Raw genomic sequence first — 17,595 nt, 5'->3', positions numbered from 1 at the left:
CAGTTACTGCTGCCAATGGTAAACCATCTACTGATTCATAACAGTGCATGGGAACGAATGAATTTTTTTAAAAATTTATTCAACTACTAAATTACCCATGAAACCGGAATAGCTGACAGAAGTAATCTGAATTATTATTAGCTCTGCAAGTATTCTGCATTAGCCAATTTAAAACCACGGCTCACAGGCAGAAACCAGTTAGTACAGGCAGGGTGTTAAATGACTGCCATAGTTCTTCATTTTACTGCTGCTTACGTTTAAAGGTCAAGAGATAAAAATTACATATGACTGCAAACACAGAAAGGGTGTTTATCTTTTTTTTTTTTCCTATGAATCAGGTCAACCAGAAACTTTCAAAACATTTGGAGAGATGATTGTGTAAACCACGATGCCTCTGAACGGCCCCAGGATTTAAGAGGGGGTTGTGGAGCTGCACCAAAGGGGGTTTTTGTTCTTCCTCATCCTCATAGTTTTTCATGGCAGAAAAATGGGAGAACACAGGGATGACATGGTCCTGAACTCTAAAACATGGGCGTGGTGTTGTGATCCAATGCCCAGCTGAGCTGTGGATGTGGGGATGATGAATCCCACAGTGACAAAGGGTCCCATGGCTGAGGAGCAGGGGTGGGTGGAGGGGCTCTCCAACCCCTCTCCATCAACTCCTGTACCAGGAACTGCTCACAGGAGGATGAGCAATTCATCCCCAGCTGATATTCCTGCTGGGCTCCTAATCCAGGGGCTGATTAGTCAGAAAGGAAAACTACCTGGGGATTTGGGCACCGGCTGGTCCTGGCGGCGTCAGACCCTGGTGCTCCTGAAAAAAGGGGAGGGAGTGGCACCCAGGGACAGGCACCCATTGTACCATAAATCCCCCCATTTATAAACCTTGTCAAGGTGAGAGCAGCCCCTCAGATGCCACACATGCCACAGCTTTCTTTACCTCTTGCCAGGCAATTAAAACCTGTGCAAGGCTGGGGAGGGATGAGCTCAACCCCAAGCATGGGAACACTCGGGGTCCCCGGTGCCCATTTGGGGGTGAAGAAGGTGTCTGACCCCACCAACCAAAGGCAGTGATGGGCAAAGCGATGCCACACACACATCCCAGAAGGATCTCAGTGGTCACTTTGCCCATTTTCCATGGATGAAGAGGCTAAGCCGGGGCGGGTTTCCAGGCAGAAGCCCCCAGTGCCAGCACGGAGTGCAGTCGGTGTCTCTTTAACTGACCATAACACTGCATCATCCTTTCTCTTCCTATTTTCAGTTTTATTAGCAAAGCAGCACAATGTTTATACTAGTGGGTATTACATTTGCCAGAACAATTACGCTATGACAAATGGCACATCAATGTAATCCATCAACTCGGCCCAGACAGGAATCCTTTATCCCGGGCTGCCATTAATTCCCAGCCGGGTCTCTGGGGTCCCATGCGTCAGTAACCATGACAACCTGGGGGACGCTGGGCGGCGATGGCACCTCGTTGGGAGAGACGGGCACCTCGGTGGGGCGCTGGGAATTCACCTTTGGAGCCGGCACGTCAGCCCTGGGATTGGACATGGGGGAGGCATTCACAGGGTGAGACCCCTCCGTGCGGATCGGGACTGTGCAGGAGCCCAATGACAGTGGGGAGACACTGGGAGAGGCCACAGAGGATGGTGGCATGGGAAGGTGGTGACAGCAGAGGGTGGTGGCACAGCCCAGGCTCCAGGACACAGCTCCCATGTGGATTCTCCACTGTCTACTATGACACTGTGCTCCCATGCCCTCTCCCCATCAAGGACAATTGTTTAAGGTGGTTTTCTCTGGCCTGTTTTCATGGAATTTTTTGGAGGATCTCTTAAAACATATCATCAGAAATTGAGTTAAATTTAACCAGAGGAGTCCAGCGTTCCTGAGGGGGATGGACGTGGAGCACAACCCTCAGCACTGCAGGAAGCCAGGCACAGGGGATGGGACAGTGGGGATGACCACTGTGGAGCCCAGTGGTGCTCTGACAGGTGGGAGCCAGCAGCACATCCTGCTCCATGTGAGCACCAGTCAGGAGGCAAGGCAGGAGATGCCAAAAGGACCCGCCTCTTTGGCGATGCCTGGGCAGGCACATCCCGCTGCCGGGCTCCCCAAACACTGGGAGATGCCCCAATGCTCCCTCCCCACCCATGAACACACAACTTCGATGTTTCCTTATAAAAAAATGAAGACAAATTCCAACAGGCAAGAATTCCCAGGAGCCAACCGCTGCCACTCAGGAGACAAAACCAAAAGGAAAAATCAAGCCCTCCCCATGGCCACGCTCCCCGAAGCACTGAAGGGTTTCTCCTCCTCTGCCAAATCAGTGTGGCCCTGACTCAATGACGCACGCAGACATTCCTCACCCATCTCCCCTGCTCCATTAAGCCATTCCCAGAATCATCTTATTCCCATTTATAATGTTCAATGCACGGTCTGAAGACTTCTCTAATCCAGTAATTAGATGCAACACTTTGAGGGATGAAACTGGGAGGGTATTTCACTCAATTATGCTGCATTTTCCAAGGGTCTGCCCCGATACCATTTCCCCTTAGAAATGGCTCAGCTCACTTTTGGGAAAGCAGATGGATTTGAGGGGGTAATGCTGCCACCCCGAACTCTTCACCTCTGTTGGGGTTCCCCCTCATCCCACCAGAGAATACAAATATCCAGGAATATCCCTGGAGCATCCCCATCAGCACAGACCCATCTCTCTCCCCTATCCACCCTCAAGGAGTGCTGAGCCGGGAGGAAAATTCCGTTTTTTCTCCTTTTTCTGTAGGTAACACACTGGCTGCTGCAGCTGCCACAATAACAGCATTTTCCCTCCAGCCTCTCCCACGTGCAGGGCCAGGAGACGGCTTTATCCCCCTGAATCCTGTAAATCATCTCAAAGCCATCCTCGCAATTTATAGGGAGGACATTAAACATTATGGCCACTGACGGCATCAAATTACGCTTGAAAAATTGAGTTCTGCTGGAAAATGAATTTAAAAACTAAATTAAATTAAAACCTAACTAAATTAAAATTAGGTTTCTAAACTAAAATGACTTTTTAATATTTTCAGGAGGAAACAAAAAAAAAAAAAAACCCACCACCCTTCTGTCAACTAATAAAAATTGCCAGTGTCTTTTATAGCTGACGAGTCTTGTCTGAGAGCAATCCTGGTGATTCTGCATAATAAATAACTGGGATAGAAAAAGTGGAGGAGGATGGGATGATCAGCTGTGCCATCTCAGCTCCTTCAAAGGGGGCTGGGAAAGGACAGAAAGACCCTCAAAGCAATTAAAAAATAATCATAATTAACACAATCTTGAGCAAACACCTGGACGGGGCAAATCCAGCTGCGACCGCTGTGTTCTAATGATGTTGATGCGGCCCCGATGCACTGGTGGGATGTCTGGGGACCAGGCCAGCCCATGGATCATGCAGCATTCCATGAGGATGCTTGGCTAGGGGTGTTAGAGGGAGGTTTGCTGATGCAGGATCTAGGGATTTCAGTCACTAGGAATGAGGGCATTCAGATATATCTTTTCCCCAGGTCTATTCCTGCCAGATCTGCAGGGACTCTTCAAATCCTATAAATTCTGGTTGGTCTCATTAGGATGGGGGTTCAAGGATCAGAGTATCCCAGCCATGAGCTGAAATATGAGCAACAAAGCACCATGAGATACCACCTACTCATGCCTCATGTAAAGATGCTGATGCAGTGCTGGTGGGATGTCTGGGGACCACCCCAGCCCATGGGTCACACATCATCCCATGAGGATCCTCAGTCAGGGGTGTCAGAGGGAGCTTTGGGGATGCAGGACCAAAGGACTGGGTATGCCCTCGTTCCCAGCATTGGCTAGGAACACTAGGACTGAGGGCACTTAGATATGCCTTTCCCCCAGGTCCATCCCCTGCCAGATCCGCAGGGGACTCATCAAACCCTATAAATTTTGGTTGGTCTCATGTGGATGGGGAACACGGACCACACCATCCTAGACTTGAACTGAAGCACCAGCAAAGCACCGTAAGACACCACCTACTCAGTTTATCTCACTCTCAAGGCTCCAAACCATCGGCTGAAGCTTCCTAAAGTCTCTCCCCGGCCGTTAATGGTGGTAATTAATTCATCCTGCTTTTTAAACAGCACTCGATGTATGAGCCTGCCTGCTCACATCTTGATCTCGTGCTGTCAGGGCTGTGATAGAGGAGATGCACAAACAGCCTGGGTGACCATACGTCTATCGATTATCAGTGCAGGCACATTTAACACCAACGCCGTAATAGGACGCAGCCAAACGAGCTTTAGGAGACGAGACATCAAGCACGCAGCGGGCAGGTCTACACAGCTCATCCAGCAATTCCCAGTACCCAGGGGTTTGCAGGTATTTGGCCCTGCAGAAGCATCCCGAGGAGCATCACCTGCGAGATGCTGCCGGATCGCAAAGGCAAGAGGCTCGACAGCAACTGCAGCCCCACAGCCCTTTTTAAATGCTCTTTTTTATCTCTCCGTATTATTTATTGCTCCGTTAAATTGGCAGTTCCCTCAGTGGGGGACATTCCCTCCCCCCCCCCGACTGGCTGCTGCTTCCCAAGATGCCAGACTCGGGGGCCAGCCTGCGAGACGCCAACCCAACGGTCCTCTTTCAACAACATTAATTATCTCGAGCTTTCCATAACAAAAAAAAAAAAAAAAAAAAATCTTGATCCCACTGGCTGCCAATAGTGGAGAAGCCGGCGGAGGAAAAGGCTTTTATCTCCACATCTCAGAGAAGAGCCTTGTGTTTGATCAGTCGGGGTGTTTTTTTCCTTCCCTCTTTGTACATTTTGAACTTTATAGACTGATTAATTCCCCCTATCGTGGTAAACTGCTGTGTATACTCTCGAGTGTTGACTTGATTTTCTTTCTATTAAAAAATAAATATCTTCATAAGAAATTAAAAGAGCTGAGCACATCTTTGCTCCGTAAGCAAGCTGGGAAGAACCTCAGCCTGCAAGAGTGGGATGGAGGAGGGGAGGGAGGCGAGTTGAAAAGATTTCTTTATTTTAAATTAAAGTTTAGGATTAAAGGCATCAGGCTTTCAAGAGTTATTGTGAAAGCCTTTTTAAAAGTCCCAAGTGCATAGTCCATAATCTTCTTTTAAATGGCTAAATTTAGAATGAGAAACCCTCCAGCCCTCCGAACTCCAGCCCTCCACGTCTGGCACCGGCGAGGGCTCCGAGGTTTTTTTAATACAATCACTGTTTCACAAATACCAAACAAGATTTACACTATTTTTGTAAGCCCTGGCTCCACAAAGCCCAGCTTTGCTGGGCTCAGTATCAATCGGATAACAAGTAAGTGCCTGTCCCTGCTGCCCATCAGCACGAAGGATGGAGTCAGGAGAAAAAGACTGGAGCCACTGAGTTCAGAAGTTAATTTCTCCGGCTAGGCAGGGAAGGCAGAAGCAGGCACCAGCCCAAATATCGACAGGCCACATCAAAAATCCCATTTATTGTTACTTATTCCCTACCTTTTCATTTTGCCAAATTATCTTAACCCTTACCTCTTATCAAGGATCAATGGACCAGCTGGAAGAAACTCTGAGCTGGTCACAACAAAATAAGGTTTATGTTTTACTCTCTTACTTTGCATCTAAAGTTCCATGATTGCGTCCAACACACACAGGATTTGTCTGAGTTTGGAGCTATTTGGGTTAATAAATGCTTCCAGATTTATGGTAGTTATTCACGCAAGGACCACATTACATGTAAATCAATACTAGAAAGAACAATTTGCTAAAAATATAAATACTATGTTTAGGCTTCAACAATGTTAGGAAAGTGGGATTCTTTGGGGCTGTATGTAAAATAACTGCACCTGTTCGAGTTATCAAGAGAGATCAGAACAGTGCTCGATGCTAGTCCATCCTAAAAATAGGAAATATCAGCAACTCCTACTCTTCCAAAACAGCTCCCGAAGCCACAAGGGGCTGGGGGACCCTGCTTTCCATCCCCATGGAAGCTTGGTCACAGAAATCAGAAATAATTGCAAATAAATAAAAATTAATTGCCATTAAATGAAAATTAGTTTGTAAATAAATGCAAAAGCTGCTGCAAACCCTCTTGCAAGGAAACACCAGCATTGTGTGGAGACCTGTCACCTCCTGCCCATCCATCCATCCATCTCCCAGCAAACCAGAGCTGGACCCAGAGGTGATGTCAGTGGTTTTTCCACTCCAGCCTGACCATCACCATCCATCTCCTCATTTGGCTGATAACACAGAAAGGAAGCAGAGCCTTGGGTTCATTTTTGCCGTGGTTTCTGATTTTCCCTCTCCAGCCACTCCTGGGCATCCCCGTCCCATGGCAAGGCAGGACGTGCCACCCCACCCAGGCAGGATGGGTGCTGTGGGAAGGCCCTTTCCCATGGGATCCAGGGCTGTGCCGAAGAGAGACATCTCTGCCTGTAACTCCATAACTCAGAATAAAAAGCTGAAGCTCGAACACAGTGCAATTAATGCAGGAAGCATCGATTTCTGCGCGGCACCAAGCTGGCTCATTAATCCCAGGTGCTCCTACGAGCCAATTCCAGCACCGGCCTCCCCGCCACAGGAGCCAAACAGGAGGATATGGAAGGAGAAATTCCTCCATACACTGACCTTTTATCAGCTCAGACCTTCAAACACCACACACCCGCAACCCAAAACCCACGTCAGCTCCCAGTGTTGCAGAGCCACGGGAGTTACCATCCTGGGAAATGGGCTGTGTTTCCAAGGGCAGCATCCCACCTGCCTCTGCCAGGGACTGGGGTGATGCTGGGATGCAGGGATGACTTTTGGGATGAAAGGGACAAGCCACCTCCACGTGTCTCGTCTCAGTCCGTGCCACAGCATCCTCACAAAATCCCCCTTGGTCCACCCAGCAACACCTTCCTCCCCTCCAGCATGGATTCAGGAGTGGGGTGAGGGGAATCCCCCGAGTTTGGGAAGCTGCTGGAAGTCACTTAAAGCCCCACAAACCATTAGAGACCAAGGTCGATGCCCCGGTGCCACCTGGCCAGGAGAGCATCTCCCCACACTGGGAGCCTGCTGGCTCCAACAGCCCTGGAATGGGGGATCCTGGATTTAGGAATGTGGCTCAGATAGCTAAAATATAACACTGAAGAGGGGTAAAGTTGCCTTTTTGCCCCAAACACCTCCAAGGTGGGGAAGCCTGGATGCAGGAATAAGGTTCAGGCAGCCAAAAAAGAAGCCTGGGGGGGGGTTAAACTGCCTCATTACCCCAAATACCCCCTAGGTGGGGAGGCCTGGATGCAGGAATATGGCTCAGGCAGCAAAAAAATCACTTTGTGGGGGGGCAAAGCTGCCTCTTTACCACATGGGACCATGTTCCTACGCGGGGGTCGGATGCAGCAGACGGCTGGGAAGGAAGGCGGGAGCATCCTCCCCTCTGGAACGAATGCCAAATCTGGTTTGCACTTGACAGAGCCTGACAAGAGCAACAATCACAGATTAGTAGGAAAACTTCTTGCTTTTCAACAAAGGTTAATAAATAGTGACAGCATTAAGTCTCTTCTGATTAACTATGCTGAAAGATATTATTGCCGTTTGGAACACGGAATCATTATTGGATTAACCACAGTGTATAAAAATGAAATGTGAGTTTTAATCTCCGACGCAGCCTCGCCGCGCTCCGACACACACCGGGCAATGCACAACTGCTCCCTCCTCTACTTTCCCTGACTCTGTCTGTGCAGAGATTCCATCGAAACCACGTTGTCTTTCCAGTTTTGGGCGCATTTTTTTCTTTCCTTGACTATAACAAAGCCACCGTGACTTGACTGGAGAGGCATCTGAAAAGGAGCCACATGTTCTGGCTAAAATTAAGCCCCAAATCCTCTGTCATCTCCAAATCCAGCATCTCCCAGGGAGGATTTCACTGGGCTCCAGTGCCCTGGCATGAAGCAGGCAGGGATGAGGGCAAGGAGCAGGAATTGCTGCTCTAAATTAAGGAGGCAGTAAATTAAGCACTTCTGCCCATCCTGTGCTTCCTCACCCTCTGGGCAGAGACATCTCGGGGGGAATACCCAAGGGCAGAGCACGACAAGGGACAATCCCAGCACTAGGGTCACCAGTGCCAGGCATCCCAAAAGGGACAAGGCCCATGGAGGGACCCCTGCAGTGACAGTCAATGGAGACAGAATGGATCCAAGCTGGTGATGGGGTGGGATGAACACGGAGGGCATCATACCCAGCACTATGACCCAAGGATGAGCTTCCCAGGATGTACAGTCACTCTTTAGGAAGAGGAGATATGGACCCAGAGTGTCATAATGGACATCCCACTCCCAGTGTCAGGCTGTGCTCAGAGGGAGGAGACAAAGGGATGGTTCGGTTGGAAGTGACCCATAACAATCATCTAGCCCAAGATGTTCAAAGGGAAAAGCTTTTCTAAGCAAACAGTTAAAAGGAAAACTCCCAAAGGCAGAGGAAAGAAGGCAGTGCCTGGGCTGACACTGCTCAGGTCTGTGGGGCACAGAGGGCAGGGAAAACCTGCAAAGCCTCGGGATTTGCTGTAACTTAACAGTTTCCATACATCACATCAATTCTCTTCAGCTGCTCACAGGGCAATTTGTGCCCAAACTCAAGGCTTAAAATAGAGGGAAGGTGCTGCTGCATTTAATTAGACAAACTTGGGTGAAATCCAGGCATAGTCCAGCCTAATGCCAACACAGTGATGCTTTTACCCACTTTACCCAGTGATGATTTTACTCATTTCTACTCAAAATTGTCTATTGGGAAAAAAAAAAGCTCATGACTGAGAATTTTGTCAGCTTGGGGTATGTTTGGGATTCCTCCCTCCAGCCCTCCCACCAGGACTTAAAATACCTCCAGGCTTGGCCAGGAGAGAATATGATAAATATTATATTTACCACCTTACAATAAATATCACACTATAATAAATAACAGGTTAAAATCAGGGGAGAAAGAAGGCAAAGCCACAACCCCTCCCCAGGGAAAGGATGGATGGGGAAGTGTGCAAACCCTGCAGATCCCACCACAGCCCCAGTATCTCCTGGAGCCATCCTGGATGAGGCCATGGGGCAGGACCCGGAGTCCTGCAAAGACACCAAACTCTAGACCCCCAGAAGAGCTGCCTGCCTCCCTCTTCCTTAAAAAACCCCAAACTAGTAGCAGAAGTGGTTCTTTTCCACAAAAAACACATCACTTTTATGAAAAACAGGATGCATTTTCTCCAGAAAAGGTGTTTCTGACTGGGAAAAACAAATTCAAACATCTTCCAAAAGAGAAAATTTCTGTAGTTGTATTTTAGGAGGATTCTCTCCCATTTATCATTCCCACTGTTGGCTTTACACCCACCTTACTTCACTGCACAGCACCAGGACTAGTTCATAACATGACAAAACAGCTTCACTATCCTATTATGATATTTTTCCTTATGTTTATTTTTAAAACCAGTAAGAGCAGCTGCTACTTAGCACCAACTGAATCCCCTTATCTCCTTTCCTGGATGAAAGGGGGGTCTGTTTGTTGTAATGAAGCCAGTTTGCACCTAGATCAAAGCCTCCACTGTTTGCATCCTCGGAAAAGTGTTTGACACTCGTGTCAAAGTGTCAAACTATTTCATTACCACGCAAAGCAGAGACACTTTGACTAGAGGAGATAAGATGTTTCCGTCAATCAGCATCCAGAAACAGCCTCCCCACGATGATTAAAAAAATAATATAACAGGGTCGTTTCAGCCACAGCATCCAAACGGCGGCTGGGGAGGGAAGGGCTGGAGTAATAAATAACAGCACCAACGAAAAGCTCGACAGCCAGGCATGAACATCCCACCATGCTCCTTCTGGGGAAATTCCACCTGATTCATGGGACAAAAACCAGGGAAAATAAGGAACTGCTGCCCAAAGGGAGAGAGGATGTTGGTGCTGGCTGGCTCATCCCGCCGTCAGCCCCAGTGTTTCACATGTGAGGATGGGGTTTGAGGGATATCCCTGGCCTTGTGGGTGGGAAAAGGTGAGTCAAGGCTGAGAAATGTCAGAAAGCCTAAAAACAACCCATCTCTCTGCCCACAGAAAATCAAATGCATAAGTGGGAAAGCCCACACCTTTTCCACCCTGCAGCCCGGGCACAGTGGAGATGAGGATGCACAAGGGATGGCATGAACTGGAGGGATGTTACAACACCCTCAAATAAATCACCAGCACAATGAACTGCAGCCCAAGCTCACTTCTTCCATGGGGCACCACCAAGAACACCCTACTAGGCAGCACCAAGGAACAGGTAGGGCTTGGGGACTTCCACACAGTCCAGGAATGCTCTATGAAACCAGGACCAGGTCAGCAAAGCCCCAGGAGGGAGCTGGGACCCCCTGGATATAGCAAAGGAGCCTATGGGATCATGTCTTAAGAGATTCATCATACATGGAGAGTCCTTCATATTGAAGAGCCAAAAAACAGCTGCAAAATTTAATCAGAAAGAAGAACTGGGGTACCATCAGCTCCATCTCCTCTGAAAAGTCCTCAAAGGCTGCTGGTGGTCAGAAACACTTTGGGGAAACACCTCTAGAATCTGTTGTTCCCTATTTCTGCTCACTCCTCCCTAATCCATTTCTTAGAGCAACATATAGTTGGGGTCCACATGGTGACCTAAGATGGGGGGACACTCGTGCTTAGTGCCAGGAGGTGACATGGTCCCTCCAGTGTCACCAAGCTATGCCAAAAACAGTAAGGACCCCGCAAGCGGGCTGTGGGATCTTCTCAGCAGTGGGTGCAAGGAATATGTTTGTTCAAGGGAAAATAGAGTTGGAAGCAGCATCCAGCCGTGGTGGAGATTAGAGAAAAGCCTGCTTAGACCTGGCTGCACTGGAGGAGCCATACGGGAACACTTCATCCCTGTGTAAATACTGCCACCGGAATGCCGGCACAGCTCCGGCCCCGAGACCAGCGAGAAGTTATCAGCTGAGCAAATTCTGCTTGTTTAATTTTCTGTTGCCTTCGGGCACATTCACCTCACTGATCTTCCCCCAAATGCTCTTTTCCCCTCTCCTCTCTGGAGGAGGGAGACTTATTCCTCAGGCTGATCCACCCATAGGATCCATGTGGATTTCCAGAAGCAGGAGAAGAGTGGCTGCATCTCGCTCTGAGGATGATTCCCGGGTTAATTCAGGTCGAGCTCCTGGCCGGAGCGAGCTGTTTGGGGCACACATGCAGATCCTCTCCACTGACCTCTTTGCAAACTCCTCTTGCAAAATTGGTTTTTAGCAAAGCCACTTATCACCTTAACCATCTATCGATTCCCTGACTCATGGCCAGAGCTCCCAGGATCCAACAGCACGGGCAGGAGAAGCAGAGGAACACGACTGTGAAGGAGGGCACTACAGCACATGGCCAAAATCACGTCAAACACAAGGCAAGGGGGTCAGAGGCTCACCAGGGACATCAATGGGGCCATGGGGCAAACACTGCACACCAGGAAACTGCTGCTATTTTATTGCCACACTCAGCACAGGAAAGATGCAGGTGATCCTTGAGATGGATCCTCAGACTCCATCCCATCAGGCACAAATCCTGCCCTCAGATGTGGCTCCACACTACAAGAAGGACATTGAGGTGCTGGAGCATGTCCAGAGAAGGGAACAGAGCTGGAGAAGGGTCTGGAGCAGCAAGAGTGGCTGAAGGAGCTGGTGGGGGGCTCAGCCTGGAGAAAAGGAGGCTCAAGGGGGACCTTCTCACTCTCTCCAACTCCCTGACAGGAGGGGGGAGCCAAGGAGGGTTGGGCTCTGCTCACAGGGAACAAGGGACAGGACAACAGGAAACAACCTCAAGCGGCACCATAGGAGGTTCGGGTTGGATATTAGGGAAAATTTCATCAAGGAAAGTGTGGTCAGGCATTGGAACAGGCTATCAGGGCAGAGCTGGAATCACCATCCCTGGAAGCGTTCAAAAGGCATTTGGATGTGGCACTTGGGACATGGTTTAGTGGTGGCCTTGGCAATGCTGAGTTAATGGCTGGACTCAGTGACCTCAGAGGTCTTTTCCAGCCTTAAAGATTCCACGATCCTATTCCACCAAGCTGGGACCTGCGCAACGCCAGGACCTCCATCTCCCACACGGCAACTGCAGAGGAGAATAAATAAACACCACCTTCCCCCGAGCATCCCTCCCTAAGGAATCTCCCACATGACAGAGGAGCCACCTAAATCCGAGCTGGGCAGCCAGGCCTGGCCGGGAGCAGCAGCTCCAGAACGGAGGCTGGAGCAGGAGCTGCCTGCGGGAGCTGCCGCCTCTCGCGCTTCCCGGCAGTATCGATCTCCCAGCAGTAACAGCTGGTATAATTTTTGCTTAGCTTCAAATACCTGGTGATCATGAATTCTTTGGCCACAAGGTTATAAAGCATTCTCTAAAACATGAGAAAAAGATTAAGCCTGCTTATAGTTAATAATATACTGTACACTGTCTATCAAGCTGGCTGTTTGCTATTGAGAGCCTACTATTAGACACTTATTTAAAAGGCCTTTCAAGGCTTCCCAAGAAAGTGCAGTTATGCATTTTTTTTTCTGGCAAGAACTACTATAGATAAACATCAATTCACTCCTGCGGATCACAGTCGCAGTAAATAAATTTTTCAGGAAGCTAAGTTCCATACAAAGCCTCCTCAAAGCTCCCCTTTCACATAACATCAATGTTTGGCCTCTGAGAAAGAAAAAGCTCGAAGGTTGCTTTATCCAGAGCTAAATTATCAATTGTAGCTGCTTGATAAAAAAATAAAAAAGAGGGTGTTTCAGTAAGAAATCGGGGTGGGAGGTAAACAACAGAGTGGGTAGGTGGTGATGCCAGGTGGAGACAAAAAGGGGAAAGGAAGGGTGATGGATCTGGACCCTCTAGGATGGCATCTGCAGCCCCGAAATCATCGCTGAGGCGAGGAGGGAGAACCAGCTCCGGGCAAGCTCAGCAGCCACCGCCTGCGCCAGGCTCCTTTATAGCTTTGTAAAGTAGCAGCCTGGGATTATCCACTATAAAGTGTGTCACCAAAAAACCCCCACTCCAGTTGTAACCGTAAAAGCCGCAGCTCCTCGGATCGCTCGCAGGGGCGGGTGGAGGGAGAGCTGCCCAGCACACGGCTGAGCCAGGTTTGCCAGCTCAGACAGCGGGAAGGAGTTATGAACCACCAGGATCCTAAAGTGCTTTTTGAAGCAGCTCGACGGGGTTCAGCCATGGGATAGGAAAGTTGGGCAGGAAAAGCATCTCAGCTCACCTCTACTTAACAGTGCCCTTGTAATTCTGGTGTCCCATGGGGTTGCTGCCCACTGCCTTCCCAATAACACAGTCCTGGGGGGGCACATCCACACCCCAAGCTCCAGGACTTGCTGGCACTGTTGGAGCCAGGGCCATGCTAATATCCAGGACACTCCATCTGCTCTTTAAATAAAGAGATGCTGGGCACTGTTATTATGGTTTAATTATTAGCCTAAAAAAAGACTAGAGCAGAAACCCTTCCAGGCTCAGCTTATGCATCCTGGTGGGAAGGGGAGTCCTTCAATATGAGAGGGAGGGATGGGTGAGGAGAAAAGCACTGCTGCCAAAAGGCAAAATCTGCATGGTCCCCACAGTGAGTCCTAATGAGCCCAAATTCCCTGTGGTGCCCAAAATTGCTGGAGTATCATACATTGCTAAATGGCTTAAAAAATCAAGGAGGAAGAAGAAGACAGCGTGTGCTGGTCTGGGTAAGTCTGGATCAAATCAGTGCAGCTCTGGAACAACACATGGGACAGTTGGGGTACAAATTCACAGACCCCAAATGAATCAGAGAATCACAAAACTATTTGGGTTGGAAGGGACCTTGAAGATCATCTCGTTCCAACCCCCTGCCATGGGCAGGGACACCTTTCACTTAGAACAGGTTGCTCCAAGCCCGGTCCAACCTGTCTTGAACACTTCCAGAGATGGGAACCCTGGCAAGAAAACTGAGCTGCAAAGGAGCAACCCTTTTTCAAGTCCTTAAACTGCAAAGGAAGTGGCAAAGCACCATGTCCAGCCCCATTTGCTCCCCTCACACAATACCTGGTTCCCACACGGTGGCAGAACTGGCCCCGGCACCATTTTGGATCAATCCTGTCCAGAACAATGACACTAAAACCCAGGGATCCTTCAGCAATTAATTTCCTCAGCTGCTAAACACGAGGGCAATTTTGAGAGTTAATAAGTTACCAGAGGAGCCAAGAACTGGGCAAATCCCCAGGGCAGCTCCCCACTGCCCAACATCAGCAACTAAAGCCTCATCAACTCCATCAGCACTTTCTAAGCACCCACTATCAAATAAAAACCAGCTCAGCCACCCCTCTACTCTTTGCAAAACTGTTTTTCTTCCAACTCTTCTCAGAAAATAACCAGCAGATGCTCAATAGAAGAAGCACATTTTCCATCACTAAAATAAACTTAATTTTGAAGTGGTGAACTTGTGACACCCATTGCTCTCCTGCAAATAAACCCGCCAGGGATGATATAATATGCATATTTAACCTTCTGATGTCGCTAATGTATTTAGGAGGAGTTGATATATCGCTGATGGGTGTGAGAGCAAACACCCATTACCTATAGCGTTATTCCCAGGTTATAGGAATGAGCCCTTGGAATATGGGGCTGTAAAAGCTCCAGAGGAGACCTTGGAGCATGGCTGGTTGTGGGCAAATGTCAGCAAACACAGAGTGGGTGCCCAGAGTGGGGCTGGAAGAAGCTACAACACCCAGCTGGACCGGAAGGCTCATTCCCATGCTCACATCCCCATCCCTGGCATTCCCATCTCCTGGGGATCCCCATTTTCCTGGTGCTTAAATCACTCAACAAATCAACAGGAAAACTATACATATAAATGCAGAAATACACCAGATTTTAAAGAAGAGGCAACACTTTCAAGGAAGAAATAAATAATCCGCCAGGAGCAATTCCTCACCCCCAGCCATGAACTTAACCGATCGGAGGGAAAATATTTATTTAGGTTAAGGAGACTGCCAGAAGGCAAAAGTTTTAAAAGTAAAAATCCCAAAGCACCCAGGGCAAATCCATGCAAATTATCATCCCTACAAGTTCTTATCTATATCAATATCTGCCAGTGACAGAGTGTCCCCAGCCAGCCACCACACGGCCAGTGACACTCTTATATTTATGAGACTTCTACCTTTTCTGTTATTAAAAATCAGAATTTCCTTTTCAGGCAGTCCTGTGATTGGTGGCTGTTAACCACTTGGTTGGCTTCAAGCCAAAATTTTGACCCAGCGGATTCCATTTAAAAAATAATAATAATTTATTATTAAAAAAACAACGTTTATTTTACGCATGTCTTTACAAGAAACACTTTTCAAGATGCAATGAAATACGTCACCTTTGGATTTTTGTTTGTGCCCCGGGTAATCAAACAAAATAATTGTAAAATAAATAAACAAAGCTTTTGGCCAGGTCTCCACTCAGTATTTAACTTTTCATGGGGATCCATCTCTTTAATGATGAAATCAAAGCTATCCCCTGTGAAACTTTGCTCACAGGCAGGAATTTGGGCAGGATATTTCCACATCCCACCAAGGTTTGCCGGTGGCCCTCAGAGAGGGGAGTTCCACACAGGATGCTCGGGAAGCTGTGAGCCAAACACCCCCAAAATGCTTTTATAGACAAGATTTGGTGATTTATAAGTGTTTTCCATCAATAACACGATAACTAAATCAAAGCTCCAGCGTGGCCTCGGATCTCCTGAGCAGCACCATGGATTTCCTACCCAGTCAGCGGATGGATCAAATACCTGGCACGAGGCTGCAGATAATCCCAGCGATTTATTTTGGGGGAGCCAGGGAAAGGGAAGGCAGGGCCAGGCTCCGGCCCCGGCGAGGATTTGCGTATTAGTAAAAACAAACAATCCTGTAAATAACGAGCCCCTCGTCCTGTCTCCACCACGCTCCTCTTATTGAGTGAGTCAGATGTTCTGCTGATTAAAAATTGATCCATTTCAAAATCTAATCAACAGAATAGGATTCTTTCATATGTTATCAAGGCAGCTGCTGACAACAAAAACCAAACCTGTTATTAACCCATGAACCCCGATGACCTGAACCTGGCTGGGCTCTGCAACTGTAAATTATTCAGTAGTCCAAGAGCAATACCCGTAAGCCTGATGAATTTACGCCCCGACCGGAGTCGGTGGGGGTTAAAGCCAATATCACAGACCCGGGGGTCCCTGGGGACACGGTTCATGACACGCTGCCACTCCGTGTCATGCCTGGGAATACATTACAGGCATCTGCTCGCCTTCGCCTTGCAAATGTCTGGCCTTTTTTTTTTTTTTTCTCTTTTTTTTTGTTGTTTTGAAATGACTTTCTGGATTCAGCACGACGCCGTGGAAAGCCCCGGCAGTGCCACTGCTCTCTGCTCCAACCCTGAGCAAAACTCACAGAGCAAATGGTTTGCATCCCTGCATCGCTGGTTCAGCCACGAGGAACGGGAAAACCGGGGCAACAACTGGGATTTGCTTAATTTCAATCGTTATTTTTAAGTCCTGCTTGCAACTCTGGCCCACGTTGCTCAACCCAACGATGGAGACGTCGCGATGGGTCGCTGCCACTGCTGGGGGGCCCCTTGGATCTCACTTAATGGGCTGGTGATGCTCCTTTGTGGCCACACCATGGGCATACCCAGCCAGGAGTCTTTATCCAGGGAGGTTTTAAAAAAGATAAAAACAACACAAAAATTATCTGCTTGTGCTTTTTCGCTGGTGGGGTTGGTACCCACTGCCCAGTTTCTGCTGATTTTTTTGGTTCTCCCACCCCTGGTAAGAGGGGGCTGTGCTCACGCCCACACCATGGGCACCATGTGCTGCTGACTTGTCCCTCACCAAAAACATTCAATTCATGCAAAAGATGATGCAGAGAAGGCCCAGCCTTGCCACAGATTCCAACCCCACACCGTTGCCAGCACCCGGGATCGCTGCCTGCTGAGCCACCACAGCACCACTTGGTTCCCTAAATCTCAAACCAACACCTTTCTGCAAGTTTTTGGGGAAAAACTGGCAGGTTTAAGTGTAGATTTTAATGCTTTTTGGGGCGAAGTCCCCCAGCCCAACAGTGATGAACTCTTTATTTCCTCCCCAGAGCTGCCCAGGCAGCCCCAGCCTGGCAAATCCACCTGGCTCCAACCAGAACGGGGAGAAATCAGCGCCACATAAACCAAGTTCAAAGATAACGACAGCTCTTCTCTTAAATCGTAATATATTTATAAGTTTAATGACTCTCTGACCTCTCCTTAAAGCCCAAACAACCCCTGGGGAGCCCCTTCAGACTGGCTGTGATCGATCCCGGCTGGGCTGCATCTCCCAGCCAGCGGCACCTCCCAGGGATGCTCCAGGCATCAGGTGGGAGGTGAAACCCCTCCTGCTGCCCCCAAAACCCGCTGGGTGACAGCAGCACGCTGGGGTTGTTCTGATATTTAATACTGAGCCCATCACCATCCTTCACCCCACAACCTCAGGAGGACCCAGGGGACCCCAACTGGCACCATATGGCTAAAAACACCAATTATTGATTCCCCCCCCCCCATATTAAGTCCAAAAGGGCTTTAA

The 17,595-nt window shown here is 48.7% G+C and overlaps 1 protein-coding gene across 4 annotated transcripts in view; it reads right to left on the bottom strand.

Annotated features, from left to right (window-relative positions):
• Window positions 1-17,595, bottom strand: part of CUX2 (cut like homeobox 2) — a 68,811-nt gene that overhangs the window by 39,955 nt on the left and 11,261 nt on the right. Inside the window, exon 1 of one of the 4 annotated variants that reach the window (XM_017814420.1) lies at window positions 14,058-14,256. The exons of the other annotated variants lie outside the window; for them this stretch is intronic. Coding sequence (XP_017669909.1) covers window positions 14,058-14,096 — 39 coding nt within the window. The 5' untranslated portion in view covers window positions 14,097-14,256. Of the gene's footprint in view, window positions 1-14,057; window positions 14,257-17,595 lie in introns of those variants that run through there. 4 annotated transcript variants of the gene reach the window in all.

This window comes from Lepidothrix coronata, unplaced genomic scaffold (assembly GCF_001604755.1).
Source record: "Lepidothrix coronata isolate B3197 unplaced genomic scaffold, Lepidothrix_coronata-1.0 Scaffold44, whole genome shotgun sequence".
Taxonomy (NCBI): domain Eukaryota; kingdom Metazoa; phylum Chordata; class Aves; order Passeriformes; family Pipridae; genus Lepidothrix; species Lepidothrix coronata.
Note: the sequence above shows the minus strand (reverse complement) of the source record. Positions and strands in the feature narration are given on the sequence as shown.